The sequence below is a fragment of the Sarcophilus harrisii genome, chromosome 6, assembly GCF_902635505.1.
Source record: "Sarcophilus harrisii chromosome 6, mSarHar1.11, whole genome shotgun sequence".
Lineage (NCBI taxonomy): Eukaryota > Metazoa > Chordata > Mammalia > Dasyuromorphia > Dasyuridae > Sarcophilus > Sarcophilus harrisii.
Window position 1 is genome coordinate 112,101,485 of NC_045431.1, and position 17,553 is coordinate 112,119,037.

The window sequence follows — 17,553 nt, forward strand, 5'->3', positions numbered from 1 at the left end:
TGCTCCTATAGTTAGCACTTGTTCAGTGTGATGTGATGATATAATGGTTCTCTCGTTGACACATGCTTAGGGTGCTGTAATGACATAATCATACCAAGGTATTTAAGGGCTGAGAGGACTTGAAATAAGGACATTCCATCTTTGACCATCCTCCTGATTCTCCTGTTTACTTCTCTCCTCCACTAAGACCAAGGCTAGTCCCGAGATCCTCCAGAGAGATAGTCCAGATGGTATATTTTAGCACCCTAATTTGGGGGCCCTAGAAAGCACACTATATTTTGGCACCCAAACAGGAACATCCAAAAGGACACTACACTCTCAGAGATTTAATAAGCTCTTATTAAGCTTATTAAATCTAACAATGGAAGAAAGAGGAAAGAAATTAAGGATATGAATAATATCTTAGAAAAGTCAGACATGATATAAATGGATAAAACTGAGTAGAAATAGAAAAGAATGCACTTTTTCTTCAAGCTCTCTTATGAGAGCCTTTTTAATTTCTTCTATGAGAGTCTTGTGTTTGGGGATTCATCTGGAAACAGTCTGTTTTTAGGATCCTCAGGGTTTAAAGTCTGCTCTCTATCTATATAGAAGCTATCAATAGTTAGAGTTCATTTTAATTTTTTGCTTATTTTGTCAAAGAAGAATCAAAGAAAACAAACTAACAAGAAAAACAACTGCAAATCTGCTTTTGGGGGGGGGGGGCAGTGAGGGAGCTGGTTGGTATTACCATGCTTCCTCTACAGACTGCAGGTGGCAACAGTGAGGTATTAGCAGGACAGCAATGGCTGTGCTTCATCTATGCTCTGAGATTCTGAGAGCTTGCTGAGACACTCCAGCAGGATGTGGTCAGGTCCCAAGAGACATTAGCTTTTTGGGGTTATAGTCTTTAGCCCCTGTGTTTTTAGCTTCTCTGCTTTTCTATTGGCTTGCTTCCAGGGCAAAGTAGCCAACATTGTAGTAAAGCTCTCCCCACAGAAATGGCTGAGATTACACCCCATCCCCGTCTAGTCTGCTCAGCTGTGCCTTACTCTATCTGTTGTGCTGCCACTACCTGCCTTCAGTTTGTCCCTGATCTAACCATCCCCACCCACGAGCAAAAACAGACCTTTGCTGGGGAATTTCAAGAATATCTTCTCATGGTAATAATTTATGGTTTTTTTTTCCAATCAATCACTAATTCCGAGACTTGTCATGAAATAAATTATTCTGAGAGAAAAGATGGAGCTTAAGTAAATGTGTGTGTCCTCTTCACAATCTTGACCAGAAGTCCCAAATCTCCAACTTTTATTTACACATAGCATTGTGTATTTATCCTGAGGTACCATTGTGTTTTATTTTTGATAATCTGGAGAGAACTTGGAATTTTTGACCTACTTTGCCATCTTTCCAGAATTCTCTCCTTAAAGAAGGATTTTTTTGACCAAAAAAACAGAGAGAATCATAAGAATTAAGTTGCTTACATGAAATTTAAAAAAATAAATCACTCATCCGTAAAAAGAGGGAGAGAGAGAGTAAAGAAAGCAATGGCACCAAAAGTAGAAGTAAAATAAGGAACTTCCAAAAAAAATTCTACAGCAATTTTGTCTGATAAAGGACTCACCTCAAGACCTCATTTCTCAAATAGAGGGAAATGAGCAAAATTTATTTTAAAAAAATAAATAAATTAGAGCCATGCCACAACTGGTAAATGACCAAAATTATAATCTGCGCCCAAAGGGCTGTAAATTTATGCATATCCTTTAATCTAACAATACCACAAGTAGGCATGAATACCAAAAGAAATTTGGGGAAAAACAAGAAAAAGTAAAATGACCTATATGTACAGTAATATTCATAGCAACTCTTTTCTAAGGATAAAAAAAAAAGGATTGGAAATTGAGGGAAATAGATCAATAAACTGTGGTATGTGTTTGTAATAGAATATGATCATTGCTGGGAAATGAGGAGCAGGATGTTCTCAGGAAAAAAAATAAAAAACAAACAAACACATGGGGAGTTCTCCATCAAGAAAGTGAAATATCCTTTATATAAAGTAATTGTAATGTTCTGGGATGACTGACTATAAATGACTTAGCTATTCTCAGTAGTATAATCATCCATGACTACTCTGAAGGACTTATGATGAAAAATCCTGTTCATAACAAGAGAAAGAACAGATTTGTCTGAATACAGATTGAAACATTCTCATTCTTATTCTCTCTCTCTCTCTCTCTCTCTCTCTCTCTCAACTTATTTTTTTTTTTGTTATTTTTTTAAATTTTTCATTAGGGTGGTAGATCTATGTTTTATTTCACAATCTGACTTTTATGGAAATGGTTTGCATAACTTTACATGTGGTTTCTTAATTGTGGATGAGAATAAGGATGAGAACTAAGAACTCCAAAATCTTTTAAAAATGTAAATAAAATTTGTAATATAACTAGGGAAAAATATTAAATAAATAAATTCATATTCAAATTCAAAAATAGTATTCATCTCTCACATATATATGAAACATTCAAATTTATATTAAAAATATTTATTCTCCAATTGTTAAATTATCAAAATAGGAAGGAATAGTTTTCAGAGGAGGACATAAAAGCTATAAATACTCATCTAAAAACATGATTTAAAGGATTACTTATATCTTAACCGTAAATGTGAATGGGATGAACGCCCCCATAAAGAGGAGGTGGATAGCAGACTGGATCAAAAGTCAGAACCCTACATACAATATGTTGTTTACAGGAAACATTTAAAACAGGGAGATACATACAGAGTAAAGGTAAAAGGCTGGAGCAGAATCTATTCTGCTTCAGGTGAAGTAAAAAAAAGCAGGGGTAGCCATCCTTATCTCAGATCAAGTAAAAGCAAAAATTGATCTAATTAAAAGAGATAAGGAAGGAAACTATATCTTGCTAAAAGGTGCTATAGACAATGAAGCAATATCAGTATTAAACATATATGCACCAAGTGGTATAGCATCTAACTTCCTAAAGGAGAAGTTAAGAGAGTTACGAGAAGAAATAGACAGCAAAACTATAATAGCCAGAGACCTCAATTTTGTACTCTCAGATTGAGATAAATCAAATCACAAAAAAAATAAGAAATTAAAGAGGTAAATAGAATATTAGAAAGACTAGGTATGATAGATCTCTGGAGAAAACTGAATGGTAATAGAAAGGAGTATACTTTCTTCTCAGCAGCTCATGGAACCTACACAAAAATTGACCATATATTAGGACATAAAGACCTCAAAATTAAATGCAGGAAGGCAGAAATAGTAAATGCTTTCTTTTCAGATCACAATGCAATAAAAACTATATTCAACAAAATGTTAGGTGTAAATAAATCAAAAAGTAATTGGAAACTAAATAATCTCATCTTAAAGAATGATTGGGTGAAACAAAAAATTATAGACACAATTAATAACTTCACTCAAGATAATGACAATGGTGAGACATCATAGCAAAATTTGTGGGATGCAGCCAAGCAGTAATAAGGGGAAACTTTATATCCTTAGAGGTTTACTTGAACAAATAGAGAAAGAGAAGGTCAACGAATTGGGCTTGCAACTTAAAAAGCTAGAAAAATACCAAATTAAAAACCCCCAATCAATTACTAAACTTGAAATTCTAAAATTAAAAGGAGAAATTAATAATACTGAAACTAAAAGAACTATTGAACTAATAAATAAAACTAAGAGTAGGTTTATGAAAAAACAAATAAAATTGATAAACCTTTGGTAAATCTGATTAGAAAAAGGAGAGAGGAAAATCAAATTAGTAGTTTTAAAAATGAAAAGGGAGAACTTTCCACCAATGAAGAGGAAATTAAAGAAATAATAAGGGGTTACTTTGCTCAACTTTACGCCAATAAATTTGACAACCTAAATGAAATGAATGACTACCTCCAAAAATATGGGCTTCACAGATTATCAGAGGAGGAAGTAAATTGCTTAAATAGTCCCATTTCAGAAAAAGAAATAGAACAAGCTATTAATCAACTCCCGAAAAAAAAAAATCCCCAGGACCAAATGGATTTACATGTGAATTCTACCAAACATTCAAAGAAAAATTAGTCCCAATGCTTTATAAACTATTTGAAAAAGTAGGGAATGAAGGAGCCCTACCAAATTCCTTTTATGACACAGACATGGTACTGATACCTAAGCCAGGGAGGTTGAAAACAAAGAAAATTATAGACCAATCTTCCTAATGAATATTGATGCTAAAGTCTTAAAATATTAGCAAAAAGACTACAGAAAATCATCCCCAGGTTAATTCACCATGACCAAGTAGGATTTATACCAGGAATGCAGGGCTGGTTTAATATTAGGAAAACTATCAGCATAATTGGCCATATTAATAACCAAATTAACAAAATACATATGATCATCTCAATAGATGCAGAAAAAGCATTTGATAAAATCCAACATCCATTCCTATTAAAAACACTTGAGAGTATAGGAAAAAATTGACTTTTCCTTAAAATAATCAGTAGCATCTATTTAAAACCAGCAGTAAGCATCATATGTAATGGGGACAAACTGCAACCATTCCCAATAAGATCAGAAGTGAAACAAGGTCGCCCACTATCACCGTTACTAATTAATATTGTATTAGAAATGTTAGCTTTGGCAATAAGAGCTGAGAAAGAGATTAAAGGAATAAGAATAGGCAATGAGGAAACCAAATTATCACTCTTTGCTAATGATATGATGGTATATTTAGAGAACCCCAGAGATTCTACTAAAAAGTTATTAGAAATAATCCACAATTTTAGCAAAGTTGCTGGTTATAAAATAAACCCACATAAGTTATCAGTATTCTTATATATCACTAACAAAATCCAACAGTCAGATTTACAAAGAGAAATCCCATTTAAAGTAACTACTGATAGTATAAAATATTTAGGAATCTATCTGCCAAGGGAAAATCAGAAACTTTATGAGCAAAACTACAAAACACTTTCCACACAAATTAAGTAAATAATTTCCAATTTCCAATTGGAAAAATATTAAATGCTCTTGGATTGGGTGAGCAAATATAATAAAGATGACAATACTACCTAAATTAATCTATTTATTTAGCACTATACCAATCAGACTCCCAAAAAACTATTTTGATGACCTAGAAAAAATAATAACAAAGTTCATATGGAAAAACAAAAGGTCAAGAATTTCAAGGGGATTGATGAAAACAAATCAAATGAAGGTGGCCTAGTTGTACCAGATCTAAAATTATATTAAAAGCAGTGGTTACTAAAACCATCTGGTATTGGCTAAGAAATAGACTAGTTGATCAATGGAATAGGTTAGGTTCAAAGGACAAAATAGCCAATAACTTTAATAATCTAGTGTTTAACAAACCCAAAGACCCCAGTTTTTGGGATACGAATGCATTATTTGACAAAAATTGCTGGGAAAATTGGAAATTAGTATCGCAGAAATTAGGCATTGACCCACACTTAACACCGTACACCAAGATAAGGTCAAAATGGGTTCATGATCTAGACATAAAGAATGAGATCATAAATAAATTGGAAGAGCATAGGATAGTTTAACTCTCAGACCTGTGGAAGAGGAAGGAATTTATAACCAAAGAAGAATTAGACATCACTATTGACTACAAAATAGAAAATTTTGATTATATCAAATTGAAAAGCTTTTGTTCAAACAAAACTAATGCAGGCAAGATTAGAAGGGAACCAATAAACTGGGAAAATATTTTTACAGTCAAAGGTTCTGATAAAAGTCTCATTTCCAAAATATATAGAGAATTGACTCTAATTTATAAGAAATCAAGCCATTCTCCAATTGATAAATGGTCAAAGGATATAAACAGACAATTTTCAGATGATGAAATTGAAACTATAACCACTCATTTGAAAGAGTGTTCCAAATCACTATTGATCAGAGAAATGCAAATTAAGACAACTCTGAGATACCACTACACACCTGTCAGATTGGCTAGAATGACAGGGAAAGATAATGCAGAATGTTGGAGGGGATGTGGGAAAACAGGGACAATGATACATTGTTGGTGGAACTGTGAACACATCCAGCCATTCTGGAGAGCAATTTGGAACTATGCTCAAAAGTTATCAAACTGTGCATACCCTTTGAGCCAGCAGTGTTTCTACTGGGCTTCTACCCCAAAGAGATACTAAAGAAAGGAAAGGGACTATGTGCCAAAATGTTTGTGGCAGCCCTGTTTGTAGTGGCTAGAAGCTGGAAAATGAATAGATGCCCATCAATTGAGAGAAATGGTTGAGTAAGGTATTGAACACAGGAATTCAAAGGTAGAGACTTACATGAACTGATGTATGAGTAAATAGTGCACCAGGAGATCATTATATACTTCAAGACAATGACCATATGAGGATGTATTTGACAGAAATGGATCTCTTCTGACAAGAAAGATCTAATTCAGCTCTGAATTGATTAAGGATGAAGAAACAGCTACCCAAAGAAGAACCTAGGAATGAATGTAAACTGTTTGCAATTGTCTTCTTCCGCTTATTATATTCTAAACAATTTCTGAGCAAGAACTCTTCGGTTTACACAATATAATTACATCTAAGATCTCAGACCATTTAACATTAGACTGCCATCTAGAGAGTAGAGGGAGAAAAAGTCAGAACAGAATAGTACAAGGATAAAGTGTAAAAGTTACCATATTGGTCTCTGTCAATAAAGTTTTTTTTTAAAGAATGAATTGAAATGGGCATAAGAAAATCCTTTCACTTGTCAGTATAACAGAAACTAGCCAATACTAATTTACAAATCTGCTCCTTATATACACTGGCATATTAGTTGAGTTTTCTCGAGAGGCAGCCTTAGTCAGTTGGAATTAATAATTAATCCAAAATCAGAGCCAGCTGTAAAATGCAAACGTTATTTCTCCTACAAATTAGCCGGTTAGTTAGCCCATCTCTGCCTGTCTCCAGAGATCTTGCCGCTTTTCACTTGCAGTTAACTAGCCCTGCTTTCTTCAAACTCAGCCAGCTGATCAGGCTTCAATTCAGTTGTGGGGTCTTTTCTTCCAGAGTGTTCTGTCTCAGAGCCTTGATGTTCGAAAAAATTTCTCCTATCGCTCAAGAGCTGCTCATTTATGTGATCTCCCAAAGGTTAACCTCCTTCTTGAGGGTTCTGGCTATCTCCCAGAGCCTCTGGTCCTAGGTTGTCCAGCTCTCTAGCCCTGAACTCTTGTGTGAACTCCATTGAGTACTTAGATACTTGAGCTCTCTAAAGGTGTGAACACAAGCATTGTTCAATCAGTTCCACTTAGCATCTTGTTTCAAGTTCTGGCCCAAAATAATTCTTTCTAAGATTAAATTAACTCTACTGTCTTTAACACTTTGTAAAGAAATGTCTTAACACTTTAGTAAAGATTCCAATAGTATATCATCATATATTATATGATGAATTAAATCAAGGTTAGCCCTCCCATTCATACAACCTACTCACACACACCCCTAATAAACCTATCTATCACAACCATTACCTGAGTGAATTTTTAGTGTTAAACAAACTCCAGATATGTTACTTGGGAAACAGCAGTCGGACACCTAACAAAATCTTTACTATACATTTCTAAAATCCAATGTTCTTATGAGAGATCAGATAGTACTACTCATCAACAAACTTCTTCATATATTTATTTGGAAAAAACAAACAAACAAAAAGATAATAATAATTCCTGTTTATTTATACGATACTCCTATGGATGTCGTATCTCCCTATTTGTTTGCAAGCTCTTTTAGGGGAGAGCTGATATTTGTTTTTTCCATTTATATCATTAATCTCAATATATTAGAGTATTGTATTCATTACCAATTTTAGGAAGGACATTGAAAGGATTGGAAGTTTTCAGAGGAAGACAATTATTGCCATAAGAAAATGGAGACTAAAAAAAGTTTGTTTTTTTAATATAATAAGTGATGCTTAACCTGTAGAAGAGAAAACTGGAAGAAGGGAGATAAATTATTATGATCTGTCAATTTATTTCTTTCAAATCAGTTCCTCTCACCAGGGCAAAATCAACTTTCTAAGTTACATGATTGATCATATACATTACCTCCTCTCTTCAATGATTTTTAGTGGTTTCTTTTTTGCTTATAGAATAATATTTAAAGTTCTTAGCATAACATTCAAAAAATTAAAAAATAGTCTGACTCCAATGTACCAGTAGAATCTTATTTCATGTGACTTCCATCTGTTTGGTCTATGGTTTAATAAAATTGAATTATATTCACTGTTCCCTGAATTTGACATCTCATCTCTAATATCCATATATCTATTCAAGTTATCTAACTATTTCTGATATATTTTCTCCCTTCAACATTTTCTCTCTGAATCTTTATCTTCCTCCAAGATTGATATTACATCCTGCCTACTTCAAGAAGCCTTTGTATATTACCCAAATTGGTAATGTGTTCTTTTGAAAACCACATTGCCTTAACATATTTCAGTGATTTTTAACCCTTGAAAGCAGGAAATGTATAAAATAAATAAACATTTTGTTAAAAGAAGTTGATTTTTGCTATATGCAATGATCTATTCCTGATAAGCTCTGCTACCAAGGAGGCTAAATATTGGATTCAAAAGTTCAGGAATTCTGAGATGCAGTAACCTAATTATCTAGTGTCACTAAGTTTAACATTAATATAGCAAGCCCTATTAGTTTGCCTAAAAAGATAAAAACATGGCCCAGGTCAGAAAATTGGAAAAGTCCTTAATTAGTTTTACTAATTCAGGGTCACAGTCTGTACTTAAACAATTACAGCATTAGAGAAACTTAGTTATATATAATGTGTACATATGAATATATATGTGTGTTGTATGTGTGTATATATGTGTTCATGCATTTCACATATTAGAAAAATAAATGAACATCTTTAAATTTGAACAGATGGATAAATAGGAAACATTTATTAAGTATTAATGTGTGAAACATGTTAGTTTCAAGAATATAAACATGAAAAGAAAAGCCATTACTAATCTTAAAGATTTTCTTATTATTCATTCACTCATTTATTTTATTTTATTACTATTCCCTAATTTAGAGAAGCATGCCTTATGATTGGAACTACCCAAAAGTGTAATAGGATTCCTGAAAAAGTAATGGTTTTCCCTACCAGGAAATTTTCAAATTTTCAAGCAATAGTTTCAAGATCATCTATTAATGATATTGTAAATGTTGGGAAAAGTGATCTTTTGTCTGTAATGTTTTGACCTAGATGAATTTTGAGATCTTTTTGACTCTAGTCATCTATGATTCTGTTTATTCCTTACACATACACACATTTTGGTGGTATTGTGAATTATATATATAAAATATATATACAGGTACATACAATATCTATGTACACACACACACGCGCGCGCGCCCGTGTGTGTGCACATGCACATAAATACTTTGATCATTTCTATATCCAGGTCGCATACCTCTTTTGCAACATTTCTTCCATTCTCATCCTCAAACTATAAATACAGGATATTTTTAAATTTATGCTTTGTATATATATATATATATATATATATATATATATATATATATATAAAATGTGCAAGGACAATTTTTCACCATTGACCCTTGCAAAACCTTATGTTCCAATTGCCCCTTTCCCCCACCCCCTCCCATATATAGCAATTAATCCAATATATGTTAAACATGGTAAAAGTATAAATATACAAATTTGTTTTCTAATTCTATAGAACTTAAGTTTTCTTTGAATTTCTCTGAAATTGGGTCTACATGATTTTGCTTATGATTCTTTATGTTTGCCTATTTTCAATTTTCAAAATCATATATATATATAGAGGAAGCTCTTAGAACTTCAAGGCCCGTTTATTTTCTCCTTCCAAAATAGCCCAGTTAGTTGAGGCCTATCTCTCTGCTTGGTTCTAAGAGCTCTTGCAGCTCTGTCCTTTGCTTCTGCCTCTGCCAGCACCAAGGTGGATCTGTTTTGCCTCCGAGAGAGGGCTTCTGGGCTTCCGTATCTCCCAGAGTGCTCTGTGTCTGTCCCAGAGTGCTCCTCTCCCACCCCTGGGAATGTTTCCCAGTAACTTCCTTGAAGCTCTAAGAGCTTCCTCTATATATATGATCTCCCAAAGGTTAACTCCTCCTGTGAGAGAATGGGATTATGGGCTATCTCCCAGAGTGCTCTCTGGGCCTAAGAACTTTAAGGGAGGTGTGAATTCAGATATCTCATACTAAACCCTGAAAATCTCCCAAACGTGTGAACTCCAATGAATACTTAAATACTTCTTGCTTATAAGAGCTCTCTAAAGGTGTGAACAGGAGCATTATTGTCTATCAGTATTAGCAACTTATCACCTTATAAGGATTCGCTCTAAGGTGTGAACCAATAAGCATTGTATCAATTCCAATGAATTAACACTAGAATTCTGACATCTCCCTTGAGTTTTCAGTTTGTTTTAAGTTGAGTTGACACTAGGATTCCAACAACTTTATGAAAAAACAAGAAAAAATGAAACAAAATCAAAAGAGTTAAAAATAGAAAACAATACCACTGCTAGGCATATATCTGAAAAGAGATTTTAAAAAAGGGACAGGGATCTATAAATACAAAAATATTTATAGTAATTTCTTTCTTTTCTCAGAGCAGAGAGTTGGAAATTGAAGAGATCCCCATTAATTGAGAAATGGCTGCACTGTGGTATATGATTGTGATGGAATTCTATTATTTCTTGGGAAATGTTATACAGAATATGCTCAGAAAAAGCTGAATTGTCCTCCACAATTTCAACTGAAAACTGAAAATTTTAAATACAAATTGTTTTATATGTAACTGGGAAAATAAAATATTAAAAAAAAAAGAATTAGGATGCTATGCCACTTGCTTCATTGATGTTTGGTATTGGTATTGCTTCATTGTCTATATTAACTTTTTAACAAAATGTTGTTAAATTCCTTAGTTCTATTTTTGCTTTTACTTTGTCTGAAATCATAATTTCTGCCTCTACTTTTCTTTTTTTTTTTTCTTTCTTTAGATGAAGCATAACAGATTCTGTTCCAGCACCTTGTTTTACTCTGTGTGGGTCTCTGTTTCAAATTAAATTCTTTAAACAGCATATTTTAGAATTTTGGATTTTGATCCCCTCTGCTACCTGCTTCAGTTTTATGGCAGATCACATCCCATTCAAATTCAGTTTATGATTATTAACTGTATTTTTCTGCATTTTATTTTTCCTCTTGTTTCTCCCCTCTCTCCTATTATCCTTTCCCTCTTCAACAGTGTTTTACTTCTGCCTATTGTCTCCCCTAGTCTGTCTTTTTTGTCAGATTTTCCCCACCCCTACCACTATCGATCTCAGGATCTCAGACTTTACTGTGTATACTGTGTATATACACAGACACACATTGTCACACAAATCCACATATTTATAGTCTACAAAGATACTATATTATTCAAACAAAACAGTTTCCCACTTGCCTATGTACATAGTCAAATGGGAAATTGTTTTTCTTGAACATTATCAAACACACACACACACACACGCACGCATGCACGCACACATACGCACCCATGCACGCACACACACGCACACACACACACAGGTCCCTTTCCATTTGAAGAGAGGTAATTGATAGGATCAATAAAGGATCAATAAATAAGAAAAGAGTCATTGAATATGGGTTGAAGCATAATATTTTCCATTTCTCCCTTTTTGTTTGTTTACTTTCTCTGATTTTTTTCCCCCTTTTTGGTCAGTTTTCTTTATGCAGCATGACAAATATGGAAATATGTTTAAAACAAATGTATACATTTAACCTATATCAGATTACTTACTGTTTTGGAGGGTGAGAAGGTAAAGGAGGAAGAGAAAAAAATTTAAAACACAAAGCCTTACAAAAATGAATGTTGAAAACTATCTTTACATGTATTTGGAAAATAAAATATTGTTGTTTTTTTTAAAAGAAGGTCATTCAACTATTTTAAAATCATGGAACTGAAATGAACAAGGTTCAGAATGAAACCAAGACAAGAACAGCTTTTGAAAATAACATATTTAATTTAATTTAACTTTTTAAAACTTCTTTTGTTAATTTGAGTTGTAAATTCGTTCTCATTTCTCCCATACTGATTGACAGCAAGCAATAGAGTAAGAATTATAGATGTGAAATCCTACTAAAGATATTTTTATATTAGTTAAGTTGTGAAAAAAAAAGAAAATACAAAGACACACAGGAAATGAAAGTTAAAAAAAAAAAAAAAAAAAAAACGCTTCAATCTGAACTCTGAGTTCATCAGACTTCCTCAATTCCCAGTTCTTTATCACCACAAAAAGAATTGGCATAAGCCCTTTTTTTTTCACAGATTATACAAAATTTGATATCCTTTAGGCATAGTTTCATATTATTTTCCAGAACAGTTGGACAGTCCCAAACTTCACCAGTAGAACATTAGCATCAATATTTTTCTCTATCATATTCAATCACAAATACATGTATTTGTGTGTGTGTGTACATTTGGTTGACAAATGAAGGAAGATTCTCAAGAAGGATTTAAAACTCAAATAGATGTGGTGATTGAATCTATATTAAATGAATCCTAAGAACAAAGTATAGAGGAGAAACAGAAGGAGGAAGAGGAGGAAGCAGATCTTTATAGGATAACCATAATTATATAACAGAAAATGGATGATGTAAATAAAAGTGAATAATCAGATGATTTAGGTGGTAAATACAATAAACACAAAAAAGTCAGGGCAAGGAAGAGGAATAAGGAGAGTAGAGACAAAGTATAGAAGGAGAAGACAAATGATTATATGATCATGGGAAGACTGGGAAAAATGTATAATATGGTTCAATAACTCATCATTTTAATTTTTAATTTTCCAAAATTTATTTTGGCTGATTTGTGGTATCCCTCCACCCATTTCCACTTACTTAAATTTGTGTAAGTTCATATATTTTCCATGTGTCATATTGTTGGAATCCTAGTGTCAACTCAACTAGAAACAAGGTGAAAACTCAAGGGAGATGTCAGAATCCTGGAGTTAACTCAATGGAATTGATACAGTGCTTATTGGTTCACACCTTAGAGTGAATCCTTACAAGGTGATAAGTTGCTAATACTGATAGAAACAATGCTTGTGTTCACACCTTTAGAGAGCTCATAAAAGCAAGAAGTATTTAAGTACTCATTGGTGTTCACACGTTTGGGAAATTTTCAGCGTTTAGTATGAGATAATCCGAATTCACACCTCCCTTGAAGCTTTTAAAGCCAGAGAGAGACTGGAGCAAGAGAAACTTGTGCATCCAGCTCTGGGGCGGCTCGGCCAGAGAGAGAAGCCAGCGGCAAGACTCGAGCAGCACTGCAGCTCAGTGTGGTAGCGGCAGCTGGCCTCTGAGCGAGGAGACAACCCACATAGCCAGTCCCAGTCTTAACCCCAACCCCAACCCCGGCCCGGCACCCACGCCTCCGCCTCCGCCACCACCACCGCCACCACGCAGTCCCAGGAAGAGCCTCCATGCTCCTGCAGCCTGCCCCACCCCAGTGGGGGAAGGCGGCCCAGGAAGATGGCCGGATCTTCGGTCTCGTCCTTTTTCTCCGGACCTGAAGAGTTGGAAGACACGGCCCACGGCCCAGCTCTGCTGGCCCAGCTCAAGTCTTTCTATGATGCCCGGCTGCTGTGCGACGTAACTATCGAAGTGGCAGCACCCGGCGGGGAGCCTGGCACAGGCCGGCTCTTTGCATGCAATCGCAGCGTGCTGGCAGCTGCGTGCCCCTACTTCAAGAGTATGTTCATGGGTGGTCTGTTCGAGAGCCAGCAATCCCGCGTGACCATGCACGATGTGGATGCCGAATCGCTGGCAATGCTGCTGGACTACTGCTACACAGGTCGCGTGTCGGTGAGCGAGACCAACGTGCAGCAGCTGTATGCCACAGCTGACATGCTGCAACTTGAATATGTGCGCGAGGCCTGCGCCACCTTCCTCGCCCGCCGCCTGGACGTGGCCAACTGTGCCTCCATCCTCATTTTCGCCGATGCTTTCAACCACCCGCAGTTGCGCGCCAAGGCTTTGGCCTTTATGGCACGTAATTTTTCCCTGCTCAGCGGGGCTCCTTGCCCTGGTGGGGAAGAATCCCTGGCTGAGCTGAGTTTGGCCCAGATGCAGGAGGTGCTGTGCCTGGACAGCCTGGACGTGAACAGCGAGCGCATTGTGTGCACTGTGGCTGTGCAATGGCTGGAGGCCTCTCCCCTGGAGCGTGGCCCCAGTGCCCCCGACGTGCTCCGCTGTGTGCGCTGGCTCCATTTTGGAGATCGTGACAGGGCCTACCTGGAAAGACTGTGTGCCAAACCCTTCATCAAGCGCTACTGCCCTGGACTCATCGAAGCTGCCCTGCGTACTCGCTATGGGGACATGATAGTCAAGACCCCCCAGCCCGCCCTGCCGGCCCCTGGCAGCACCAGTGGTCCTGTGGCAGAGAGCCCGGCCCGCAGGATAGGCACGATGGCCAAGGAGATGATCATCTTTTTAGGACACCCCAAGGATCCCTTCTTGTTCTATGACCCGTACTTGGGGGACATCTACACCATGACGTCGCCTCTGATCAGCCTTGCCCACAGCAAGGCTATCACTTTCTCTGCTGTCTGTGTATCCCCAGACAATGACATCTACCTGACTGCCCAGCCCAAGAAGCAGCTCTGGGTCTATAATTCTGCCCAGAATAGTTGGCAACAACTGGCTGACTGCCTGATTTGCAGAGAGGGCATGGACTCGGCCTACCTCAATGGCTACATTTACATCGTGGGAGGCCGCGACCCAGTGACAGGAGTGAAATTGAAGGAGGTGGAATGCTACAGTATCCAGAGGAACCAGTGGGTCCTGGTGGCCCCAGTGCCACATTCCTTCTATTCCTTTGAATTAATCACGTTTCACAACTATCTTTACGCAATTGATAATAAACGGATGCTCTGCTATGACCCCAGTTGCAACCAGTGGCTGAACTGCCCCTCTCTCAAAGACAGTGATTTCCAGGATGCTTGTGTCTTCAACGAGGAGATCTACTGCATCTGTGACGTCCCAGTCATGCAGGTCTACAACCCACCCCGGGGAGAGTGGAGGCGCATCAGTGATATTCCCTTGGATGTGGATACCTACAACTACCAGATTGTCCAGCATGAACAAAAATTACTGCTCATCACCTCCACCGTCCCCCAGTGGAATAAGAACGGTATCAACGTGTACGAATATGAACCCAGTGACGACTGCTGGGTTAACATAGGTACTATGTTTGGACTTTTGCAGTTTGACCCGTACTTCATCTGCCTTTCTGCCCGGGTCTACCCTTCCTGCCTTGGGCCTGGACAGAGTTTCATCACGGAGGAAGATGACGTTTGGACTGACTGGGACTTAGAAGAACTCGGTGAACTGGTCTTGGAGTAAGGAAGTTCCAGTTCCTTCTCAGAAGATGAAGTGTGGGTAGAAGTGGCACCCAGAGGGAATGCATTTTATGCAGCAGGGTTCATTTTAAAGATCTTTATTGGGAAGAATAGTTTATTGGTATGGAATGTATTTTAGTAGTTCACCCACCCACCATTTTTCCCTCTACCACCCAATTACAAAACAAGTTGAAACAGCTGATTTGGTTTAGTAGGGAACAGTATTTGGAAATATTAATGTATTGTATTATTACAAGATTTAAGCATAAATATTTTCTAAAATTACAGATCAAAGAAATGCAACCTATTTACTAATTTACTGTGCTAAAGAAAGAAGTCCAGGGTTTACCTTTAATTGTAAAATGCTATGCAAAATAAGCTAGATGGTAAGGTAACAAGGCTGTTTTCTCAGTATTTAATCATCTGCTGTTCTAACGGATTCATTTCATTTTTGTTAGTATGTTTATGCTTTGATAAGCCTGAAGAATTTAGCTTGCTATTCATTTTAAAACTGAATTGCCATAACCATTGTAACATTTGAAAGACTGGATTGTGATTTCATATTAGGAACCTGGGGGAAATAGGATTGTTGGAAAGAATGTTTAAAGGTATATTTTTTCTTTCAGATAATAAATAGTGGATTATCCAAAGTACCAATGTAATTTTTTCTTATATATTTTAAAGTAAAATGCATTATTTGAAATCTTAGATAAATTTGCAAAATCATATTTTTGTCATATTTATCATTTTATAGCACAATAATATTCTATAACATTGGGGTGCATTTGTGTTCTTGAGAACAAACTTAAAGAGTATAGATAATCATTTCATTAAACACACAAACACAAGAAGTACTATGTCCCATTCTTAGCAATACATTGTATGAAAAGCATTAATAATATGAACATATTCAAAAGGTTAATATGCCATATGAATATGTTTAGCTGAGGAAAGATGAAGGCTGGGGGAGGAGAGTGAGGGGAAGGGTAAAGAGCATCATTGTTGCCTTTAAGTATTTAAAGGACTTTCATAGTAAAGACAGGTTAGACTTCTTCTGGTTTCATAGGGTAGTACAAAAAATAGTAAGAAGTTGCATAAGACAAAATCAGTTCTTGAGCTTTTTAACCACTGAAGATATCTAGAGAGTTATTTAAGAATTCCTTAGAAAAGCCAGTATACATTTTATTAGTAACAGGAAAGCAAAGACTGAAAGGGCAAGTCTATACTTCAGTACATTTTAGTGAAAACTTTTGTCATAAACAAGTTTTATCAATATGCTTCTGATATCTCATAGCAATGTTAAGATTATATGATTCTGAAAAAAATAATTAAGGTTAAGGAGACAGAAGATATCAATCATTTGTATTTAGAAATAGAAATTCTAAAAAAAAAGTCTTACAAAGGCAATTTTTAAACAATTTTACAAGAATATTTCTAAACATAAGACTTTCATTGTTTGTAATTAAAATACATTAGAAGAATTCCTAGTTAGTTTGGGATTATAAAAAATTCACTTTCTTCTTTATCATTTTTGAATAGTGCTAGAAATGTAAATGATACTATATGCCAAAAATAAACTTGAAGGCATGAACATAATGAGAGAAAAAGCAAAATTATCACTGAAGAAATTAATGCCATTTTTATATTGGGTAATATGATAGGATATAAAATAAGGCCATCAAAATATTTCGTATTAGAAAGAAATGATAATAAAATATATTTGGAGATGAGATGACAAAGAAAGAGGAGCACTTCCAAATCTCAAGCAATATTAGAATGGAGTAATCTTCAAAAGCATTTGTACTGGTTAAAAATAGAAAAGAAGATCAATTTAATAAGATAGACAATGGGAAATAAGAAACAACAGAACTTCAAAAACCAGTATTCAATAATCCCTGGAACATATATTAGAAAGGACAGAATTCCCTATTTGATTAAAAAATAGTCGGGAAACAAAAGTATTGTAGTTACATTAGAATTAGAAAGGCCATTTATACTATATTCCAAAACAAATTAAATTGAACATGTGAGCAGAATATTAAAAATCATAACAAAAATTAGAAGGCAGATTTTATTTCACAGTTTCAGCAGACAGATTAAATATTTATTTAATCAATTAAAGGAACGAGTCATGATTACAAATGATAAAA

At 35.6% G+C, this 17,553-nt stretch overlaps 1 protein-coding gene across 1 annotated transcript; it reads left to right on the forward strand.

The window, feature by feature from the left end:
• The first annotated feature begins 980 nt into the window (after positions 1-980).
• On the forward strand, positions 981-15,679 carry LOC100927447 (kelch repeat and BTB domain-containing protein 7-like). Its single transcript, XM_012552095.3, has 3 exons — positions 981-1,142; positions 13,231-13,425; positions 13,470-15,679. The coding sequence occupies exons 1-3, from the start codon at positions 981-983 to the stop codon at positions 15,405-15,407; spliced, it is 2,295 nt and encodes a 764-aa protein (XP_012407549.2). The 3' UTR covers positions 15,408-15,679.
• Positions 15,680-17,553: the final 1,874 nt, after the last annotated feature.

Bases quoted from the DNA above. Each gene is read 5' to 3' on its own strand.
- LOC100927447 (XM_012552095.3), top strand. From the start codon at position 981: ATGGCTGAGATTACACCCCATCCCCGTCTAGTCTGCTCAGCTGTGCCT. The intron at 1,143-13,230 runs GTAATAATTTAT...CCTCCCTTGAAG, and splicing joins TTCAAGAATATCTTCTCATG to CTTTTAAAGCCAGAGAGAGA. The intron at 13,426-13,469 runs GCACCCACGCCT...GCCACCACGCAG, and splicing joins CCAACCCCAACCCCGGCCCG to TCCCAGGAAGAGCCTCCATG.